Source organism: Brachionichthys hirsutus, chromosome 6 (genome assembly GCF_040956055.1).
Source record: "Brachionichthys hirsutus isolate HB-005 chromosome 6, CSIRO-AGI_Bhir_v1, whole genome shotgun sequence".
Lineage (NCBI taxonomy): Eukaryota > Metazoa > Chordata > Actinopteri > Lophiiformes > Brachionichthyidae > Brachionichthys > Brachionichthys hirsutus.
The window spans coordinates 10,072,441-10,095,440 of NC_090902.1; the positions used below are offsets into that span (position 1 = coordinate 10,072,441).

Below are 23,000 nucleotides of genomic sequence, written 5' to 3' on the forward strand. Positions count from 1 at the left end.
CTCTGAATGCTTTATTATGCTGTCAAAATAAGAACTATATGAGTAATAAATATTTTCCGTTTTTCATATTATTGCATACATTTATTTTGCATGTAGTTTATGTTGCAATGCATTCTGGGCGGCCACCATGTATCAATTTATGTTGTAAGCAAAATGGATTTGATAATTTTTAAGAAGTTGTTGTTGTTTTTTTCAATGTATTTACATAGTATAGGTCTGTTTTAGACCGATTTGTAAAAACAGTCAGGGTTCCCTTCAAATAGGAGGTGATTGTAGTTGAGTGGCTATCTGGCTGTCAGCTTATCTCTGCCCCCTCGTCTCGGCTCGTCGGTAGAGTCCTGGTTAAGGGAATGTATAGCACAGAGTGAAGTGGTCGAGTCGTTGAAAAAGGATTTATGGCCACTGGTCCATCAGCGGCAATGTTAACGGGCTGTGATGTAGAGCTGGAGTAAAGACATTGCGTCCACTACCACTTAAACCCAGCCAAGAGCTCACGAGGCCAAGCGCCGTGTCTGCCAACTTTCCTCCATACAAGCCCGTCTCTGTCTTTCAGTGTCAGTTTATCTCTCAGTCGTCCCATTAATGTCCATATGGATGAGACGCAAGTCACCAAGGGAGTTCGGTTTGTGCATCGGATTCTGTAATTTATGTATGTTTTTGCGGGTGTGTGGAAATATCCTGCTCGTGACAACTTGAAAACTTCAAAGCATTTATGTTTTGTATTTGACATCTCTCTAAAACCCCTCTTTTATTCTGTCAAGGGTCTGAGCATGCCGCAACAGCCACTCTTCCCGCTGCCTTCTCTGACCTATTACCCCACTTCCTTGTGGAACCCGAGGACGAGTACATCGTGAAGAACAAGCCAGTGACGCTGACCTGCCGCTCCACCCCAGCCACGCAGATCTACTTCAAGTGTAACGGCGAGTGGGTTCACCAGGACGACCATCTGATTGAGCAAACTGTGGACCCAGCCACAGGTACATGCAAAATATTATGCATGCTGAAAGCAATGTTTGCAATTTGCCAGCGATTACCGTGCTCCTACAGGCTCTTAGCTCATCATCCAGCCTCTTTAGCCTGTCAGGCTCATAATAAGCACATTGATTTCAGCCTCAGAAATCATCTTCATCACCTTGGAGACCTGTTTGTTTTTTTTCCTTTGTTGTGCTGTAATCGCCTGCCTCCACCATCGGTGTCACAAACATGTATGACATTGATCTGTGATTCAGTAAACCACCCTTTTACAGCCTGACAACTGATTGCCGATGAGACCAGTGGAAATTGCATGTTTTTTCTGGACAACAGGAGCACACAGACACGTAGTCACACCCTAGTATTGAAGGATTGGATTTGAATTGAAGAAGGCATAAATACATATCAGCGTCTGCATGTGTTCCCAACAACAAGAAGACAAAGGGAATACGTTTAGAGAATGAAAGCGAAATTTAAGCAGGAATGTATCAATTCAAATGCACACCTTGGGCCTTTGTTTGAGATAAAGAGCTCAACGTGCTAAAACGTATCCATCTGGTGCTCAGCATTTGGAATTGACATGCAGCTGCTCACTAGGCAACTGGCATAAAGAGTCTAGGAAAATTCCAGTAGCTGACAACTCAGCTGACACATAGGTGAGGATCTCTGATCTATTTTGTGAATGAACACTTGTCCCCACAGTCAAGTATCTGTTGAGTACACATGGGAGAAAAAAAGAATCGTGTTGCACGTTGTCGTGGCTCCCACACAGTTTTCTCTTATTAGATTTATTCCACCTCTAATATTAGGCACAGTTTTTGGATTCATACTCTTAGAAATATTGTAAATAAAAGGCATGAAACTGTAACTAGAGTTTCTCTTTTATAAGGCAATAATAAACAGTTATTAACTGCTTATCATAGTTGTCAACGTGGGAGGAACCAATATCAACAATCCTTCTAGGAGGGATTATCCAATGGCATTTTTAACAAAAGGTATAACAGCAAAGTAATGGCATGACATGAAAGGAAACATGATTTATTGAACATGGGTCTAAAATGAATCTAAATCAAAAGACAGTGTTTTAGATAACAGACAGATTATCATGAGACGTGTTGGGAGGAATGCTCAGATGACGTCTCATTAAATGTAGAAGTTGATCCAGATCAGTTTAAGGATTTTTTGTTTAAGACTAAAGGGTGGCCTTTTTTTTCCAATATCGCTAATTATTACCTATAAACTACTCAAGGGGGGTTACGTAAAACTTCTTTCAATAGTTGTGTCATGGAAGAAGACTAAAAAGATAGATAAAGGGAGATAATTTCTGTAACTTCCTATCTGTAGCATTTCAGATTGGGGTTTCTCCAGGATCTTTTACGGTTACATACAAAATGCTTGACAGGTGTTCATGAAACTTTGTGGTAGAAGACAATTAAAGTTTGGACCAGGTTTGTATTACTGTGTGTAACCTTTTTTTCACCTGACATATACATCAGTGCATCCATTTTGATGTAGCACATGTAGTGGAATTTGGATTACAGTTTAATTAAAACCATTAGCGTAGTATTTGCTCTGTTACACGGTCTTTGTGCTTCTTTTTTTTTATGCAGAGGGGAATTAAGGAGTTGGAATGAATATGAATTGCATTTTGTTAACAGTAACTTTTGTCAAGAACATGATGTGCCCCATAAACTCTGATGGGGTTTATGACAATATCACATTGCCAAAACGCTGCTCTGCCAACATTTAACGATGATGGACCATTTGCCATGTGGTTATATTAGCCATTACAATCAACATTTATTTGTCTATGAAACAAATCTGTCATACCAGAGTGTCTCAAATCCCTGCAGCAGCGAACGGCCTACGTCTTTAGAAACTCTGTGAAGTTCCAAGGCCTTCAATGATGCATGTGTCATATGTGGTGCTGTGTAGCTATGAAGGCCACGTGGTTGTCTGGAGATATAGCTGCTCCGAGGCACCGACATCGATCTCTCAAACACTGGTGCTGTTTAATGTCAGCACTGCCCAGAGGAGGTTACTGATGGCTCCCTATAATCCCCCTTTTCCTGAAAAAAACATATGAGGCACACAAACTCAACCGCATTAAAGGTCTCTGTGTGTGTGTGTGTGTGTGTGTGTGTGTGTGTGTGTGTGTGTTACGGGTACATGCATCTGGATGCTTAAGCATTGCCTTGCCTGTCTTATGACACAGGTCTCCTTGACGTCATCTTCGGTAAGTTTCCAGCAGGATGAATGTAAATTAATGTCCCAAAAGCTGACAGATAAGTAGATGTGATTGCATGTCTTTACATGCACACTGCAGACGTGTCAGGTTGTCCTCGCACCCTCACGGTCGTACCTGTTGCCAGGCAACCAGGACTTCAGTCACACCGGAAGCTTCCTGGTATCGACGTCGTGTCTTGGAGAGCGCGAAATGAAGAAGACATGCCCAAGTTGACAAACAATTGATTGATAAAATATACCTGCTAACAAATCGAACGTTTTTTTGTGAACAAGCCAACAACAGTCAAAAAGCGTGTGAGAGTTAAGCCGTGATTTTAATGGCTTAGAACTGATAGAGACTTTCATCCAGGAGCCTTGATTCTTTGTTGTGTAAATAAAAGATGAACTGTGGATAAAACCAGTGCTATTAATTCTAACAATAATACAGCAGAATGGCATGAAAGCAGATCAGAGAGGATATCCACATTAATCTGCCGTTATCTGTTCAGGATGAGGTTGTTGTTTTTTCCATGTTCGATGATTAAGTGGCTTCAACAATGCTGCATGCAGACAGTTTGATTAAGCATAAAGCCACAATTCTAATATGTCAAAATGTTGTTTCTATATTTTGCTACATCACAGACATAGTCTTCCGGAAAAGCAATTATTATTATATAGGACTGGGCTTTTGGGCTATGTCTGCTTGTGTCAGAATTTTCTTTTAGATTTAAGAATAAAAGCTATTCAGTAACCCACATCAAGGTTTCTTAGCTTGTCTAATTGTTTCTGAAATTGTCTCACAAACCCTGGAGCTGCAGGATTATCTTTCATCATCAGAAAAACAAGTCAGGCCGAAATAAGAGCAGAGAATTGTTTGCTTCCATTCGATATTTTAATCAATCAAGGCAATAAACAAAAAGGCCAAATAAATAAATACAAAAATAATTGTGAATATCTAAAAAAAAATATTTCATTAAAGATTTAATCAGGAAAAAAGTTATATAAAATACTGAAAATGACTTGGACAAAACAAAACCAACACCCGACAGATCCGCAGTCACTGTAGATGGTTTCAGGCAGAGCGAGCAGCACAAAGGAAATCCACCCACATTCACTCGCTCACTACAATCGCAATCTGTGCTGCAAATGTCGAAGCACTTCTGTGCTTGTTTGCATTGGTAAAGGATATCAGATGAGGTAAAGCAACCAGTCAAAGAGAGCTGAAGCATTAATCAATAATCCCTTCATGATCAAGCGGACAAACTGAACTGATATCACGAATATGGCTGCTTTTAAATTAACTGGTCCGGTCTTCCACAGCAGGGACAATATTAACCGAGTTCCAATGCGTGTTCTGTCCCAGCAGACTCGGTTAAACATCGCAGTAACTAGAAGGTTTGAATTAATGAGTGGCCCAGGTCTGAAGTGCATCCATGAGATGAGAAAACAAAATGTGGATAATCATCTAGAGCAGCCGTGACCACTGCCGTGCCAGGTGAGGTGGAAAGACAGACGAGCAGCTCCAGCTACGTACGGCGCAGCTACCATTTGTAACATGAAAAATAAAGGCGATGCCACATTTTACCCTTCCCCTCATGGTATCAATGTCCGATATCGATCCATCCATCCAAGTCTATCGATTCTCATTACCTATCCCAAGTAACTTATCTCAATTGCCATGTGTTTGACCGCTTCTGTTATCGCTCAGAACTGGAAAATGAAGATGTCTGTGCTAATAAAGACATATCCCCCTCCGAACAAATCAATGCTGACGGGGTGTTTGCATAGATCAGGAGATGCTCCCACACGATGATTTCTCATCAGACACATGATGAGGAGAAGTGAGATTGGCAGTTGGAGAGGATTGTTGTATGGGCCAGAATGATTTGATTGTGTTTGCGTTTCACCTGCCAGCGATGATGGGAGCGATTTTTATCCGTGCGTGGCATTATCACCTCTGCAGCAAAACCGCTCAGGTGGAAAATACATGCATTTCACATTTCTATTTCAATGAACCTCAATAAACTGCTTTATAAAGATGGGGAGGATTTTTTTATTTTATTTTATGTTGATTGAAGCAGATGTTGACAATGACAACAGAAGATGATGATGAAGGAAATGCTGCTACTCATTTGCCTTTCGACTTGATTAAAGTGAATTCTTATGTTTAGCGTGGAGTCAGCTGCACCTTACTGAAATCATTATTACCGGTATGTTTTTACAGCTCCACATATTTTCTAACCCCTTACTTTGACCAGGTTATCCAGTATTAGCTCCCATCCCCAATCCCTTGAAGTCTAAATACCACGCATGACGTACTCAGCAAATCTTTAAAGCCATCTATCACCTTCTGACCTAATACTGTCTTACGGCACCACGGGGCTAACCCCCGGCATCTGCCAACCAGCCAGGATTCATTTGTGTAAAATATATATTTTCTGATTGACTAGATCCTGGATCGTAATGCAATGACATATTTAATTTCTGATCCGAGGGGGAGATAAGCTAGGCTTTGCTGAAATGATCTGCAACCTTTATTTTAATACCTCAGTACTCATCCATGGTATTAGAGTAGCCAACCGCCTCTCTCACATCAACTTCCACCCCCTCTCTGTGGCTGTCATCCACTTTTTTTTTCTCTCCTCTGTCATCCCGTATAGGTCAGCAGCATGGATGCAGATAAATACCTTTCAGCTTCACAGGTGGTCCCTTAGCATGAACGGCATTTAGTCAAATCTGAAGGCAGTCAGCGGTTCGCTGTCATTTGCTGTCATCAAATTTCAGGAGATTCGAGGTCATTTTCTTCCTAATGGCGCCGGGCCTGGACAACAGTGATTAAACATGATCTCTAATGGAATATTGAAGAACAGCCCCGCAGTCTGAGCCAAGCCTGAGAGACCTGAGAGCCAGGGACTAATGAACAGACGGAAAAAGAATCAGGCAGAAGGAGGAAAATACCGTCCTGAATGAATAAAATGGCCGTGGTACCACCTGCTAAGCATCGATCAGTTGCCAAGGGGACTAATTGATAATGCATTATTAGCTGCATCCACATAATGGAATTTATATTTTATTCTGTCCTTGATTGCTGGATGGAGAGTAGCGTATTTGCAATGAAGCACCAAAAAGCAGATGGCAAGGTGAATTGTTCCCGTGACTCATCTGCCAGGGAGTTCAATTCGACTTCTCAGGCAGGTCATAGCAGTGAGTGCATTCGGTTGTGTATGTGTGTGTAGGTGTGGGTGTGTGTGTGCGTGTGTGTGGTGGGTCTGGGCAGGCAGACCTGTTTCTAAGCAAAGCAACACACCTCAGTGTGAGAGGGCAGCCAAAGTGGATTTAATTGAAACCCATGTTGGAGACAATTGCTAGTGTATTCTGGAGCAGTGGGAGTAAAGTGAGACGAGCAGATTTTAAAACGTAAGCAGCTGTGTTGGATTGATCTTGACAATACACTAATACAAATGCCACACTTCTTTCTCTGAGTAAGTAAGTCATATTTTTATTTGGATATTATGAGCCCATGAGATCTGTTCCTCTGAAGTTGGTTTTGACGTGCAGGAATGAAATTTCAAAATAGCTGCAATTAGTTGAACAAAAGTGAATGATAATTACAATTTGTCAAACAGGGACTTCGCCGTTCCGATCTCCCACACACTCTCTTTGTCCTCCCACCAAAACATATCTTACATTATTTTCTCCGGGATGTTCATCAGCCTCACAAAACCCAGGAACTTGCATTGTGTTTGAAAGCATTTGACACTTTTAGAGGCTTGTTTGTTCAGAGGTAATAGTTATTTTATAATTAACTGTCCTGACAAACCCAGACAGGTACTTGATATGTCTGGGTTTGTCAGGACAGTTAATGCATTTGTAATTTATGTCTGCAGTGCGAGTATGATAATGATTAGAAAATGTAAAAGTTTTCATTTTTGAAATAATTGTTTGTCATCATCCTGATTTTTTTTAGCTTTGCAACAAGAATGATGAAGGTAATTTTCACTAATCTGTGTGCCTTTTTGTGGAAAGCAGCGTTGGCCTAAAAGCTACATGAAAAGATTTGCTTGGATTCAGCTGAACGTATTTCTAAACTTTCTGTACCCTAAGCACATGCTTTACCCCCCCCCCCCACATCACCCCCCCCACATCACGTGTGCAGCCCTTGTGCCGAGCAAATAGAGGCCAAAGTTGCAAATGTGTTTGTATTCCTCAGCCGGCCTCCAAATGTGTCCTTTTAGCACTTCGGAGTGGAGTGAAGAAAAGATGCTAAGCTTCTGCTATTTATTTATTTTTTTGTAGCCAATGAACTTTGACATTTTTCTCATTTTAAATTCCTTACTGTAATGTAATTTTATCTTTCAACTTACCTTCACCTCCCTTGGAAATGAAAAACTCCAGTGTTCTGCTGACAGACAGAGAGGGAGTAGGAGTTTTGCAGTGTCAATCAACACCTGCTCTGCTTAAATTCATTTCTAAATAGTGGAGCTAGGAGATGCAGTGAGAGAGCTGACAGCTAAATAGTCCATGGAGGTGTTTGATAGGCAGAGGAACTCGGTTGCTGACAGTTAATACTTTGTAAGTTTGGCCCCAAGAAGACTTTCAGTATAGTATTTTACACACTACTCGTACAAACATCGACTGCCTGCTCGCCTCCTTTTAAAGTAGAAGCTGCGGGGTGTCCTGGTATGAGATAGTGGCTGCATCGTGGAAAGACTGTATTATGTGGTGAGGGATGAAGAATATGTTTAATTTCCTCATGAGGTGCTGTGAAAAGTATGAAAGGTGCACGCACTGTATCCTCTGCTTGTGTCACAAATATCTGCTGCATTTGGGATATTGCTTTTACATCCAAAGCTAAACCTGTATTGCTTAAAATGTACATTAAAACTTTTCTACACACTGAAGTAATTTTGTTGCAGCTCACATATAACTTCTATATTCAGTGTGCTCAGATGCCTTAACAGCAAACACACAAGATAGAAATAGAGTAGGTGACGCTGCACGTGTTCCATCGGAGCAAGCGGGCTGCAGTACGAGGACTTCATACAATTCAAATTAATAATACATTTATTCACCGTAGTTTCTTTTCTGAAAATGCTCATCTTTTTTTTCTATCTTTCAAGTTCTATTGATGCAGCCTGAATTATAAGTGTAATAGATAAGATATGGTATTTAATAACCATATAAATCGATGTATATTTCTGAAAATTGAATGCAAGTTTTAAGTTACTGGTGTCTATTGTTGGCACCTCCCCTCAAAGTGGGCTGTTTAAATTTAATTGAGTATCTTGAAGGAAAATTGCTTAATATTGGTTGGTCATAGCTTCCAAAATGATGATCTACTGCTTTTCTTTGTGTTATGTGGGGTACTGAATATCTTTGAACTCCTGGTTGGATATTAACTTTGTAAATTTGTACCCTTGATGTCTCAATATTCATGACATTTTAAAACTTAACTCAGAAAAAGCAGAAAAAGTCATCAGATTACTCAGAAATAGTGTGAAATTTCTTTTCTATTGTTATTATGTTGTGCATATCAGTTTATCCCTTTATGACTGTGATTTTTGATGAATAAATTGAGTGCATATTTTACAAGATGTGATTTTTTTTTTTTTTAAGCATTCAGAATTAAAAAAAAAAAAAAAAGGATCCAGACGGGTATCCGGATCGCGCTCTAAATTTAATGGGACCCATCGTTTGGAACCGGTGATCTCAAACCAGCCTCAGTGGTCCACTCTGTGCTCTCTCTCCACTTTCTCGGTTTTCCATGTCAGGTTATTTATAAAGTCCACAATTCTGTCTTGCATCTGCTGCATAAATAATGAATAGAGTCACATTTGAACAAAGGAATTAATATTTAAAGGTTCAATCCGTGTTCAGTCTGCAGCACTTCGTCCTCTTGTGTTCTAATGTAGTTGGACTCAAATGCAAGGCTCACATCGGAATGGAAACTTCACAGTCATCCTCATGTGACTGCTGGTGACAGCAGGCAGTTAAACAGATTACATACCGGGGCTGTGAACATTTTCCAGGTATTATTCTTTTAGGATCCTGCTATTCTTCCTTTTCTGTCATCAGTTACTGTTTTATTTTATCTATTCATTTCAGTCCCTTTTCAGCTGCCGGAGAACTTCCTGCATGTCATGGTTCGAGACTCACAGTAGCTAAACCTTGGGGACCTGTAATACTTTGTCCTCCACAGCTACAGGAAAGAGTCATTGTGAGACACACACTATATCGCAGCAAAACAGTTGGTGCTTACTACCGGGAGGTTTCTCTTGATGCTTGCATGATGTGGACATGGCAGACACTTTCATTATCCATCTTGGACGTTTACCTTTTTTTTCCCTTGTTATTTGCAAGGCAAGAATTCACAGTGATGCTACAGAATAATTATTTTTTAGCTAAGGAAGGAACTGTTTAAAGTTTTACTGTAAGGTACTTGTTGAAATAGTCTCAGTCCATTGGATTACCAAACAGCTCTGCCTTTGAATCACGTGATCAACGGATATACTGTTATCAGGAAGGACAGGGACCGTCATGGGGGTGGGGTGTGTATCTATGTCAGATCAGACCTCAACTTCACTGTACTGCCAGAACTAGGAATAGACACAGAGTCCAAAGGCCCAAGAGGAATTAAGCGACCGTGAGAGGGGAGGAGAACACCTTAATACAATTTGAATGGTGCATAGCACACTGCAACCAGATGGGAACCAGGCTTACGTACCTGAAGCACTATTCCTTATTTAGTTTAGAGCCCAAAGCCATGTCAGACAAGCAGGAGAGAAACACGTTAGCCTGAGCAAATGATCAGAGCTTTCATGTGGGTAATGTTCTATCAGATCGTCCCACTCTGCAGAATTTAATGGAGGTAGAGGCAAAGTGCTCAGAGCCTTCGCCTCCCATCCCATGTCCCGATCCCACATTGAACAAGGTGTGTGTGTGAGATAAAGAAACAGGTCACAGGCACTCCCATCCTGAAGACTGTGACATATAGAATGTTCCGCTCTTGCCAATCAGGATATTGGATACTGAGCAACAACGAGGGCACATTGGTGAAGGCACTGTGGTAAATCGTGGAAGAAGAAGAAGAAGAAGAAGAAGGGCTAAAGCTCGCATGATCTTGATTTTCAGTATGAATACAGACCGTGAAAGCGGGGCCTCATGATCCTTCTGACTTTTTGGGTTTTAAGCAGGAGGCGTCAGAAAAGTTACCACACGGATAACTGGCTTGTGGCGGCCAAGCGTTCATAGCGACGTCGGCTCTTCCTATCATTGTGAAGCAGAATTGATAGGCAGTGTGTTTGTGTGTGTGCACTATTAAGGAAAGGTGAGGCAAACTAATTATGGGGCGACAGTGTAAATAGAATAATCCATTGCTTTGAATTAATGTCCACTTGATGTAATCAGTGGTGGCTCTCCCGTGGCAGATGGTGACCGGATATAAACAATATCAACTGAAATATAAATTTAAGCCAGTGTAATGTCATGAGTCATCTGCATTCACAGAGCACAGAGACGCCCTTCTAAAGTTTTGTGCAATAATTAATTATCACATTCTAAACCCTTTGCAACTAGAACACAAACTGCGTGTCATTAATGTATCCATGAAGTGCATCCTTCTGAATCTTGTGCATACTTGTGTAGCGTTGTGTCAAGTGAAGATGTCAGGATTCAAATTGTGTACACCCCATTATTCATTAACCTCGAACAGTTTCTAATCAAAGTTCTATTCAGTCACATTTGATCTGTTGACCCTCACTTTTTAAAGCACATTATTTATTCCCTTTGTTTTAAGAAAGCACAAAACATTTCCTGGGTCCGCAGCAGTTTTCAGTCCCACCTTTGTTATGGTGTTTTCCAGTTAAGGTTAAAGATTGAATCGCCTATTTGGAGATAGTTGAGGTTTCATTTATATGTATTTTTATTATTATTGTTCTTACTGTTGTTGTAATCATTATAATAGTAATAACAACAATTATGATTGCTGATATCGATTAATTAAGTAATGTACATATATCCATTCATTGTAAAAGTGTTATTGATAACTGCACTGGTCATTGCTGTGGGCGTTTATAAAAGTATTATAAATCTAATATTTGTCGGGTGAGAGGCGGGGTACATCCCGGATGAGACACCAACTCATCGCAGGGCCACTTGGGCGGGGGGGACGACGACACCCCAGGTAGAATCAAACCAAGGACTTTCACTACCCAGCTTGCCACCATGTTGCCCTTTAATAAAAATATATTTAAAAAAAATAAGAAAGATATAAACATAAAAGTAAAAATAAAAAAGGACTACTTGATGTCATGATAAACTAATTTGATAAACATTTGATGTATGGGGCCATTACATTGAAACTGAGATCTTCCAATCACTTCGTAACTGAAGCACAGTTGTCATGCAATGTTAGCCCATGACTTTCATCAGTATTTCTTCTGTCTGCACCATTTACTTCCTGTGGCTCCACCTGAGTCTCCTTGGAGTGGCATTGAACTGAATCTCACTGGATTGATTGGAGCGCTACCTTCTTGCCTGTTTGGCAGCCATGAATAATCTGTACCGACATTCAGAGCGTCAGCAGGGGCCTTGCAGCGTGCATTCATTGTGGAACATGGACAGCTCAATCAAAAGAAGCTCTCGAAAAGCTTGTCATAACCGGAGGCAGAGCCTTGACCCAGAACGCTGTCCCACTGACACGAGTGCCAACCTCCACCAGCAACTCTGAATGGGAGGCCCGACTGCTGAACCCTGGGCTTCTGTTTGCCTCCCCCTCCTTCTCTTGTTCCCATCTCTCTTGCTCTTTAATAGAGCCATGCTTCACTCAGAAGGCCACGTTAGCCTTGTTTGGAGACAGACGCTCGTGGCGCCACATGCCTTTCTCAGCTTTGTGCGTCAGGTAGCACGGACCACCCATCACCGCGCTGCTCGACATGGTAATGGAAGTCTGGAGACTTGATGATAAAGCATGTATGCCCTTGGTTCTGTGGCCGAGGGTTAACTTTGGATTATTTACAGTTACATAGTGCTCTGCAAGTTGCACCTTTGTTTTCAGATGCAATTCAACAGTCTGCTTGGCCTCAAAGTTGCAGAGACACCCTAATATGAAGGCCTATCTTCATTGGGGTGATATAGCAAGTCTGAGGCAGAGCACTTTGCATTGAATTGTTGGTGAATTGAAAAGAGGCCCCAGACGCTTTTGTGGTGCTGCTGATGACACTAATACCGTTGGATACAAAGAAGAACCACTAGAGGAAATGAAACTGTAAGAGCATGCTTTTGACTGGTTGATCGGATGAGCAGCCAGTGCATTCATGAAAGTGTTCATCGCTGATCTTCCCCTTCGACCATTGTGCACTCTCTCTCTGTTGAAATGGTGCGATCACCTGTTGTAGAGTCACCAAACCCCAATCCTTCTATAGCCACCCGTGGATCCCTCCTCACACACAGTAGGGATGCAGTCTAATTGAATTTCCTTGGTTTCAATGAACACACACTCAGGACCAGCAAGTTCCAGTCTCTGCCTTTGATAGGCAAATGACCCCTATGGAATTGAGGTCACAGTCTGCGAAAACAAGAGTGAGAGAGAGAAAAATAAAGTCCCACACTCAGACAAGCCCAATATCGACTCACCCGGGATTGAGTCCATTGATGTTTACTCTGTGTGTGTTGAGCCCCTGTTGGCTCAGAGGAAAACTCATCCTGGACACATACACAAACATTGTCTGCATTCTTGGCTTTTACAATGTGATTTCTTCCCCTTTTCATTAAAAGCTACCCTTGCTTTTCTCAGGTTAGAATAAAGAGCCGTATAGTAAATAGCAAAAGAAATCGCTCGTATTGTACTTCATTGGCTGAAGATTTTGCAAAACAAGCTCCATCCTGCCACAGTAAGGTCAGTGAATTCATGAACTCTGCCACTCTGTATTTCCTGCAGCCGTATTTCCTTCCTTCAATTTCATTTGTTAAAACCGAGGAAGTCTTGCAGCAAAACAGTTTGTGTGGGACACATAAACTGACCAAGATGAGCTTAATTTAGGTGAATCATGCTGCAAAGAATGAGGAATAATGCAAGGAGCTTTTTGTGACTTTGCTATATGGGGAACTTAAGACATCAGTGGAGTAGATCCACCACAGGTTCGATAGAATATCTTTGTTAAAAATGCATAAAAGTATCAGTCATTTCAGGTATTGCGTGTTTCTTTCACACAAATCATCGATGTGGCTCATCCAAACCAGAATTGCGTTCATGAAGCCACATTTCTTTTTCTGAATTCCAGAGAGATTTTTAGAGTTTCTGTATTGTGAATATGGGAAAATGGTAATATTCCATCACTATATAATATAAGATGAACTTTATTTATTCCCAAAGGTGAAACAGGTTTGCCACAATAGAGACAGGCAGAAAATGTCAGCAGTGACAGACAGAAAATACACAAAATGCAATATATCAGTGGCAACAGGCAGGATTGGGAAAGGAAGGATATGGTTTCATCGGAAGAGTAAAAGGCAATTATACAGTCAATAACAGTTACACATCAAGAAAAGAAAAATAACAAAGAAGTGGTGGGCAACAATGCAAAGTATGAAGGAGTAATATTGGATGAAGAGTTGACCTTGCAGGAAATATCAGCAATTTAAATATGCCAATTCTGCTTGTTTCGTTCTCAGGTATGTGAATATGAGGTTAAACTTCAGTTTAGTTGTTGACTAATTCTATTAAGTGCATGTGAAGAAGAGAACTCTTAAGACAAGGAATTCATACTTCTTGAAACATCTATGCAGTCACAAGCATTATAGCAACCGCCGCATACAAAGAGCGAATCTGCAACTATTTGATAACTTCAAGGTCTGATTTAATTCTGTATTTTTATTGATGCTCATGTCTTGGACTGCAGCTGCAAAGCTGGGGCTTAACGTCCAACTGGCGACCGTTGTCAGCGCATAAAAGCACATGTAATGTATATTCATGAGCCCTAACTGGGGTTTTGAGTGTCAATAGATATCAAACTATCGGGAACTGATTTAAATGGTACTGGTACATAACGTGGGGCAGCACAGTGGCGCAGTGGTAAGCGCAGTTACCTCACAGCAAAAAGGTCACAGGTTCGAATCCGCCTTGCATGGTACATAATGTTTACTTCTCTGCATGTCCAAGTGCAAGCCTGCATACTTCTGTTTGTTTGTCAGTTCTGCATCGGAAATGTGTGTTTTCCGATAGTATGGTTAAATACTATCCATACCAACTCACCAGGGTTCCAGCTGTAAGCCTCGGATTCATGTGGTGTCAATCACATAATCAACCCTTAAAATTCAGAGAAATTTAATGAGGTTTGGGATGTGAGCTCGTTTATTGAACGCGCTTTCACATCAAACTGAAGGCTGGGGGAATTGCGTCATGCTTTAATTATCGTTTAACAGGAATGTTAAGTGCAACCTCGGTATCTTGAAGGAAAGTAAGTGCACATTTCTTTTTTAATTCCTTAAACCTTGGAGGCAGATACCATTAATAATCAATACAGATATAATTTCATTATATCGGGACCACATCGCTTTTCCTGTCTCATTCGATTCAACAGTGAAGTTGTTTGAGTCTTGTTTTACTTTCCATATTTCCCAATGGAATAGAGTTTGATAAACAACAGTAAACATCCTGCCCGTTGGTTATCAAGTGCTCCAATACTGAAATTCTATTTTGTTCACAAAGTGATGATATTATTGTCCTACTTATTAATTGGATTGAAATTGGACAGAGTGACTCACAGCAGTGTAACTGGAAGGTGTCAGGCACAAAAGCAGGTAATTATAGAGACAGGAGGAGATAAGGAAACCGAATGCAATTACTCCGGCAAGCAGAGCTTCAAATTGCTCCTCTTTAAATTTCTCACTTCGGGTTTCCATTGTCCAAGCGTTGCATCTCCACACTGATCTTTATTCCTTTCACCCTTTAGCTTAAAGAAGATGGCAGGTTTGCATTAATCAAACCCTTTTCATCTGTAAGTACAGCCACATAAAACACCCGATGCAGCTTATTGCCAAATTCCAAATGTAATTTCTCAAATTTTATGCATATGAACTGCTGCAAGGCCATTCTGAACCAGAGGCATTAAATGCTTTTAACATTTATCATGTTTCATTTAAGTTTATGTTCAGAGGCACACTTCAGATTTTACCCATCTGTCTTTGAAGCTTTTGTCAGAACTTTTTCATATCAATCCATCCATCCATTTTCTTGTAGACGAGATGACTTCAATCGTCTCGTCGACAGTCACTTTATCCTTTATCCACCTTGCGGGTCATGAGTGTTGCTGGAACCTATCCCAACTGGCTACGAGCGAGAGGCAGGGAACACCCCAGATGAGACGCCAGCTCATTGCGGGGCCACATAAAAGACAAAAAAGCACTCTCTCACACACACACACCAAATTCCTTTTTGGTTTCCTTGTTTTCTGCCCTAACAAGAGTATAAGTGTCTAAACTCTCAGAACTGAAGAAGCCTCTTGGATGAGAGGTGAAACGTCTTCGATCAAACTTGAACAAGTCCAGTCGATTATTCTTGATTTGCTCTTCATGATATACCATGACCTGACACAGATAACAAATAATAGCGAGCACACACATAAATAAAATAAATTAAAGAACGTATTTGGAAATACATGGAAATATAAAACAATAGATGCATTTATGCATTTTTTTTCCAACTGTGTTTAGAATGTGCAAGCATGTGTAGAAAATCCTGACCTTTCCAGGTATGTGGTCGTATTTCTGTTTCTGTCAGGAGAGATTCAAACGCCGCCATGCTGCACATTACAGGGACCAAGGAAGGATTCTTCTGCTCCATTTGTTCGTTTCCATTAGTGGCCATTTTTCTGACTCGAGCTATTTGTTTTAGCATTTAGGTGTTCTCTCAATCTGTACCATCCTTTCACTGTTCTACAAGCCGAAGGTAATCCTGATGCTCAGCGCGGCCCCTCGGGGATGGATCGACTTCACAAAGTTCACCTATACTTGCATTTTCCAGATTGCATATTGAAAAATCCACTGCTTTTATGAACTAATACATTTGGTGGTGGTTGTGGTGGTTGTGGGGGCTGTCAGTGACCCTCTACACCACTTATTTCTGTAAGACCTTCAGCAACGGAGCCACTTTGCTATCCTCCCAGACATTTCATGTCACTGCTGTCAAATCACACATGCCTCTGCAGACCAATACACAAATAGTTTATGGAAAAGGCATCCCCATTTTTGATCTGACGAATGCTTAAGTGCTTTACGTAACTGCATAGGTTTGATGACTTTGATAGGTGGCCACTTATTCAAGCTTCAGTCTGGAGCTGGAAATGATCATTGCAGATGGATTAAGATGGCGTCACGAAGTGCCTTTTATGTATAAATGACATGTTAGAGAGAGGCTCTCCGTTGAGACTTAAACGCACATCTGCGTGCTACACTGTCAGTCTCTGGGATGTGTCCTCTGTGACACTGAGATGTTATATGTTCATATGAAAGGTTTAACACCCCTCTCCTGAAGACCCCAGACAGACAACGATGAGAAAGAGAGCTGTGAGCTGAAGGGAAAACACGACGATCACTTCATCAGAGGGAAGAGAAAGTAGGGCACGCGGTCGGCATCAAGGTCGTAGCTCGTTGTATTAAATAAAGCGTCGCTGGATTTCAGATCCCCAAATGAAAGGTCAAAGGAAAATAAACACGGGAATGCTTCTCAAATATCAACAGAGAGTCTGACAACACTCCATTGTTTGGAAGGTTTTGAAGAATGCATTTCGTCCCGATTATTGCTGAGATGATTGTTCGGAGAAGACTTATCTTTACTCGCTTCTTGAATAGTATTGAAGCTGGTTTTACCTTGCTCGACAGCAGCATCACTCGTGTGAACGGTACTGCGGAAAATCCTCCGTAGATGGTGAACCACTCTTTTTGGGTTTTATACCATAGAAGGAGGCCTGGCTGGGGATTTTTTTGTTTGTGGAACCCCCTCTTTGCTGCTTCCCAACTGTTGCTGTTTTAAAGCCCTTCAAATTACAGGAAGGATAGCTGGAAGGCTCTCTTCTCATTTTCCTCAGTTAACAAGTCCTCTGTTTATATATGATTATGGTTCTCTTCTTGTTTATTTTCCCTGTTTTTAAATTACTTTGCCGGCTTCGTTCAAGGTAGAAAAATGCACTGGAGGGTTCATTTAAGCTAATGTGTTTTCCTTCTTTGTAGAAATATTTATGTTCATTTCATTTATCGCTCGCCATCAAGCGGGTTGATGGGGATAAGGCTGCGCGCACACCGCTCTGGGATTCTCCATTTTTTAATAGTTATCGTTGTGTTTGCTTTGCAGCGCTGCCAATCATGCAGGTGAAGATTGACATCACCAGGCAGCAGGTGGAGAAGATCTTTGGTCTCGACGAGTACTGGTGTCAGTGTGTCGCCTGGAGCACCACCGGTACCCAGAAGAGCCAAAAAGCCTACATCAGAATTGCATGTGAGTGCACGATTACTGCCGTTGCTTGCAACTGTGCTTAACAAGGTGTTTACATATCGCATATCAGTTTGTAACAAGGAGATATTGAGAAGACAATTTTTTTTCGCATTGGGTGGTTTCAGAGGAACTGACTTGGATGCAACAATTAGCCCGGAGCCTGGTGAGATCTAGTGCATCACAGCATTACTGTGATTACAATTTAGTCAAATCGTCCTCCTGCGAAGAAGAAAATATCCACTCCCCTAATGGGGAGAAACAGCGAGGTGCCTCTGCTTGAAAGTGGGGCGCTAAATTTGAGTATTCATGAACATATTTTTCCACTAGATTCAATACATTAGCAATGATCCCTATGAAAGTAACTGGAATAAACACAGATTTGAAATTCATTGCCGTGCTGCAATCATAAATCTGTCTAGGGAACGTAGACAGATCCCTCGCTGCAGCCGCAAAAGCTTTATTAGGAGAAGGCATTTTACATTTGAGTATTTTAAAGCATTCTGCAAAATTCATTCCCACATAAATATGCATTATTCTAGATGGAGTCGAACGCAATGCGTCTCCAAACCACCAGACATTTTGAGAACACACATTCATTATCCAGCCTTGCTTTAAAGCGCCACAAAGTCAGATGGATGTAAGATAGGGACTCACACACACACACACACGGATGCACTTGAATATGTTTCAGCCTTCCATGATTATTAAGCCAGTCACATTGTATTGTCTTAAATTAAATTGAATGTCATGAAAAGTGCTCGCCTTAATGTTTCTCTTGCTGTGATTGGTCAGGACAGGCTCAACATATATTTAAAGGATTTCACCCAGAGGCTCCCAGAAGCATTCTCAGTCTCTCACAATAAGGCATTGCTTCACTCACTCCTGGTTAAAGGCAGGGGTGAACACATCAAATTTGCACCAACCAGCCAGCTATCAGCCACCTGTCTAGCTCATCAGATACAAACAGCCTGTACTGCACAGCCTGGGTTTATGGATAAATATATAGCAGTACTTGTGCAGCAGAAAGAGTATTCACTGAAACCCAATGTGAAGCCCTATGCAGTCAGCCAAGCTTGCTGCAGCTCTTGTCCAGACGCCTCAGGGCTATGTTTTCGTGTGGCTGCTCCAACCCCTCATACAGATGGAGGCTGGAAGCTGGCGGATGCTGGAGAGTGGGAGGGAAGGGAGGAGTGAGGGATAATGCAATTGCTTTTGCTTGATGCCGGTCCCCTCTGGCAGCAGAAAAGCATCTCTGAACCAGCCAGGCAGCCTGTAATAAGCAAGATGGTCGGTGCCACCAATCCCTGTGCGGCTTACGGGCCAACTGGAGTGCGGCACGTTCAGTGAGGCCATGGGTGGGCATTTCAAGAGTGGAAAATGTTATTTAATTTAGGGCAGCATCAACAAGTGAAGTTATGTGGCTAGAAATACGAAAACTTCACATGTTCTTTAAAAAAAACATTCTACATGGCTGCGTATACACCATATGGTTTTTTTTTTCCCCCTCTCAGACTTGAGGAAGAACTTTGAAGAGGAGCCGCAGGGTAAAGAGGTGGCATTGGACCAGGAGGTGTTGCTGCGCTGCCACCCCCCCGAGGGAGTGCCACAAGCCGAGGTGAGACACGGATACAGGAGATATTTATAGGTGCACATCCAGCATCCATTTACCCTTTCCTCACCAGCAGGACACACTGCAAAAAATGGTGCAGGATGAGCTCTCCTGCTCCACAGATAAATTACTCCTCTAATTATTCCGTGTTATTGATTTATTATCTCTCTTACATCTCTTAGAAGTCGTACATCACATCGTCTCGTCACATCACTAAGGATAGGCTTGGAGGCTTCACTCCCCGTTTGGCATCCGTAAAGGGACATCAATAATTAATGGCCGTATTTGCCCAAGTCACTCCCTATCTCATTCTCTGTCTCACTGCCATCTCTGCACACCTGCATTTCTCGCACACTGTTGTTCAGCATCGCTCTCGCTCATGTCTCAGTGGCACGTGCACGTGTGTGTGTGTGTGTGTGTGTGTGTGTGTGTGTGTGTTTAGAGGACCAGCCCGAGGCCAGCTGCTTCACCTTGTCTGCTGCTTCCTCCCGGTCCCAGATAGGCACTAACTGCCCTAATAACAACACAAGAGCTTTGGCCAGCCTTTCAGACAGCCCAGAGATAGGCAGACAACGTCATCACATCCCAACATTGTGGGCAGCGTTAGCAAGGAAATAGGAAGTAAAGAGCAGTTCATCAGAGCAGAACATCATAGCAGGAGTCACTATGGGAGCGCACGAGGATATCATACACAAAGAAGAATTACAATTACATGCAGCATCACAACTGGCAGTAATACCGACAACAACGATGCTGCACAATAGCAACTCTGGAGATGGCCCAAGGTCAAAGGAGACCGAGTAAACAAGTAAATGAATCTGAAAGTACATCGAAAGGGGAATAAAATTTATTTCAGCTTCTGCAACCGGGTGCCAAAACTGCTCAAATCACGATCCGTTTCACTCTCAGACCACCAGCAGCGACAGAAATGAAATGTTCGCTCCCCATATAAAACGATACTGAGTCATAAAATTGGAAGGGCATATAATTCCGTATCAGAATCGACATCATGCCAAGCTATATTTGGTCTTTTTTTTGCCACTTTGATCGCCTCAAAACAGACTTTTTATTTTTATGAAAATCCACAGTGTTTAGAGCTGTATGGGAGGTGGAGACCATTCAATAGACCTGAAATGTATTCTGAATGCTGAAACTTACTTCCAGGTGGATTGGCAGAGAAACGAGGACGTCATCAACCCAGTGATTGACCCCAACTTTTTGATCACGGCCGACTATAATCTCGTCATCAAAAAAGCCAGACTGGCGGACACTGGCAACTACACGTGTGTAGCCAAAAACATCGTCGCTCGCCGCAAAAGCACCTCCGCCACAGTCCTGGTCTATGGTAGGTGATGATCGCTTTCAACAGGTGTCAAAGCTGCATACTTTTATCTCACATATTCATGTTAATGTATGCACATTGTCTTTCATGCAAGGTGGCTGGGTACACGTCTGTCAGGTAGCTGGAGTATAGACTCAGAGACTACACATAAACATGCAGTGTTACACACACGTGACACACGGTGGAAACACAAGTCAGCTCTATTTTACATATCATGAATAACATTATAAAATAAGTGGTGTATCTGCACAATGATTAGCACAACTTAAAATGTTACTGGCAGCCATCGCTGGCACGTCTCCAATCTCGGGGCCGCCATCCTTCTCCTTTTCTGTACTGGATCCAATAAGAGAAGAGAAATTAAATTAACAGCAAACTGTAAATAATGACTTGGCTTGAGAAACAGACTGATCTATATTAAGATGCAGAGGAAGGTCATATTTTCTATGACGGGGTTCCTTGGGTTTTAGCACTACTAAGCTTTTGGATACATGACAGCCAGGCCTCATTCACAACACTGCGTGTGTGTGTGTGTGTGCGCGTGTTTGTGTATGTAAAATGGAAATCATGTGGGAATGCTTCATGGAAGCCACTGTATATCATTATGTGCCGCTACTGTGTATATTAAACATAACAGAGGAGAAAACACACCATAAGCCACAATTATACACTATATTGAAGTGTATTCTTTTCTCATCTTTTTTTTTTGCACAATTGGATCTGCTGCTGACTTATGTCAGCTTGTTTTGTGTCAGATCTATAAAACAAAGACAAGATTTAAATAAAAAAATATAGGTATTTCTTTAAAATATGAAAAAACATAGACATTACTCTCAGAATGCCAGAGCGTTGTGAAACTGTAGCGTGGATTGTGATCAAAATGTAATGTTTGATGTAGGATGAATTAGAACAGTCCAGAACAGGTTTCTTTAGAGATGCATCAAGGAAAAATAATGTTATCTTTACCGCATCCAAAAATAAAATTACATTGTACTAGACAGATGTAGTGAGGTGAGAAAGCATCTGTATTTGTTCCATTACCATTTGACTAATAGGGTGTCTTATTTTATCAAGAATATATATATGTCATTTTCAAATCAATATTAAATAGATATTATTTAAAATCCTTGTCCTTTAAGGCTGATGTTGTAATCTAACGACATGAGGGAATTCAAGTTTGAACTGCAAATGTGTTTGACAATTGAAGCATATACGTTTCACCTTTTAATTTTATTTGGCGCATGCAGTCAAAACACATCATAGACCCCCTCCAAGAGTACAGCGAGAGAAAATAAAATGCTAAATTATTCTTACTGTTGATTATAATTGATTGGCGTTTTGTGGAAAGACTTCAAAAGATTGAAGAGGCAGGAGCATTCACACTCTAATTGTTTGCCTCTCTCAGGCCTTATAATTTGTGAACTGATTGCTGGAGATTTCTCATGTGCAATTTTATTCCTTCTCGTCAATCTACCTGCATGGAAAGATGGCAAATGCATCACCGTTTCTGTAATTGAGGTTAAATCACAATAGAAGCACTCTTATCCAAAAAACACCCTTTTTTTCGACTGACTCTGCAACACATAGAAAAAAGTGATCTAACACAGCGCTTTGCTTTCCACAATGCTAGCTGATCGAGCTAGCCCTGGCAAGTAATAATAACCAGCATGTTCAAAGCAAGTTCAGCAGGGGGGCCGGTGATGTGTTTTAGCAAGACCTGCCTGGTGTGACTGCACTCTGTGCTAAGAGGTAATCAAGGGCCGAGGTTCTTGGCAATTTACCTCATTGTGACGGACAATCGATCGAATAGACAAGGCAAGGAAATGATTCAGCCACGGAAGAGCAGGAGCGACTGGAAGTTAGGAAGAGAGTACGCACACAGGAGGAGCGACTGCAGCGTTACTGTCAATAAATCAGGAATTTCGGTTTTATGCAAGATGAGGCAAACATGGGAGAAACAGGAAATGGGAGATGATTAGAATTAAACCAGCACAATTTGATGTAATCATCAACCATCGCTGAGTAATAAATTATGTTCCAATGGAGTGTTCGGGTTCAGAGCACGGGCAGCGGTACGGCAAGTAGCTGCAATAACATCGCTGCAATTGGAAATTGTGCCTGAACATTATGTTCAGATATAAAAAGGAATAGCTTATATACAGTTGTTCGCTACAATCCTAAGAACTGTGGACGTTGAAGAACGAAATGTAATGATGTGGAATCCGTGAAGGACACGTGAAGGACATCATCTGAATTTATGGGACAGCCGGCATGTTTTTTTTTCTCAGTCGTGAATGCATTTGCTCGGAGCACACATTGTTTTTTTATACGGTTTATGCACTTATCACTGCAAAGCATTCCGG

At 41.5% G+C, this 23,000-nt stretch overlaps 1 protein-coding gene across 1 annotated transcript in view; it reads left to right on the forward strand.

Moving 5' to 3' along the window:
* Positions 1 to 23,000, forward strand: part of unc5a (unc-5 netrin receptor A) — a 113,647-nt gene that overhangs the window by 59,405 nt on the left and 31,242 nt on the right. Inside the window, exons 2-5 of the mRNA XM_068740084.1 lie at positions 762 to 977; positions 17,546 to 17,689; positions 19,198 to 19,301; positions 20,460 to 20,640. Of these exons, the coding sequence (XP_068596185.1) occupies positions 762 to 977; positions 17,546 to 17,689; positions 19,198 to 19,301; positions 20,460 to 20,640 (645 nt within the window). The remainder of the gene's footprint in view (positions 1 to 761; positions 978 to 17,545; positions 17,690 to 19,197; positions 19,302 to 20,459; positions 20,641 to 23,000) is intronic.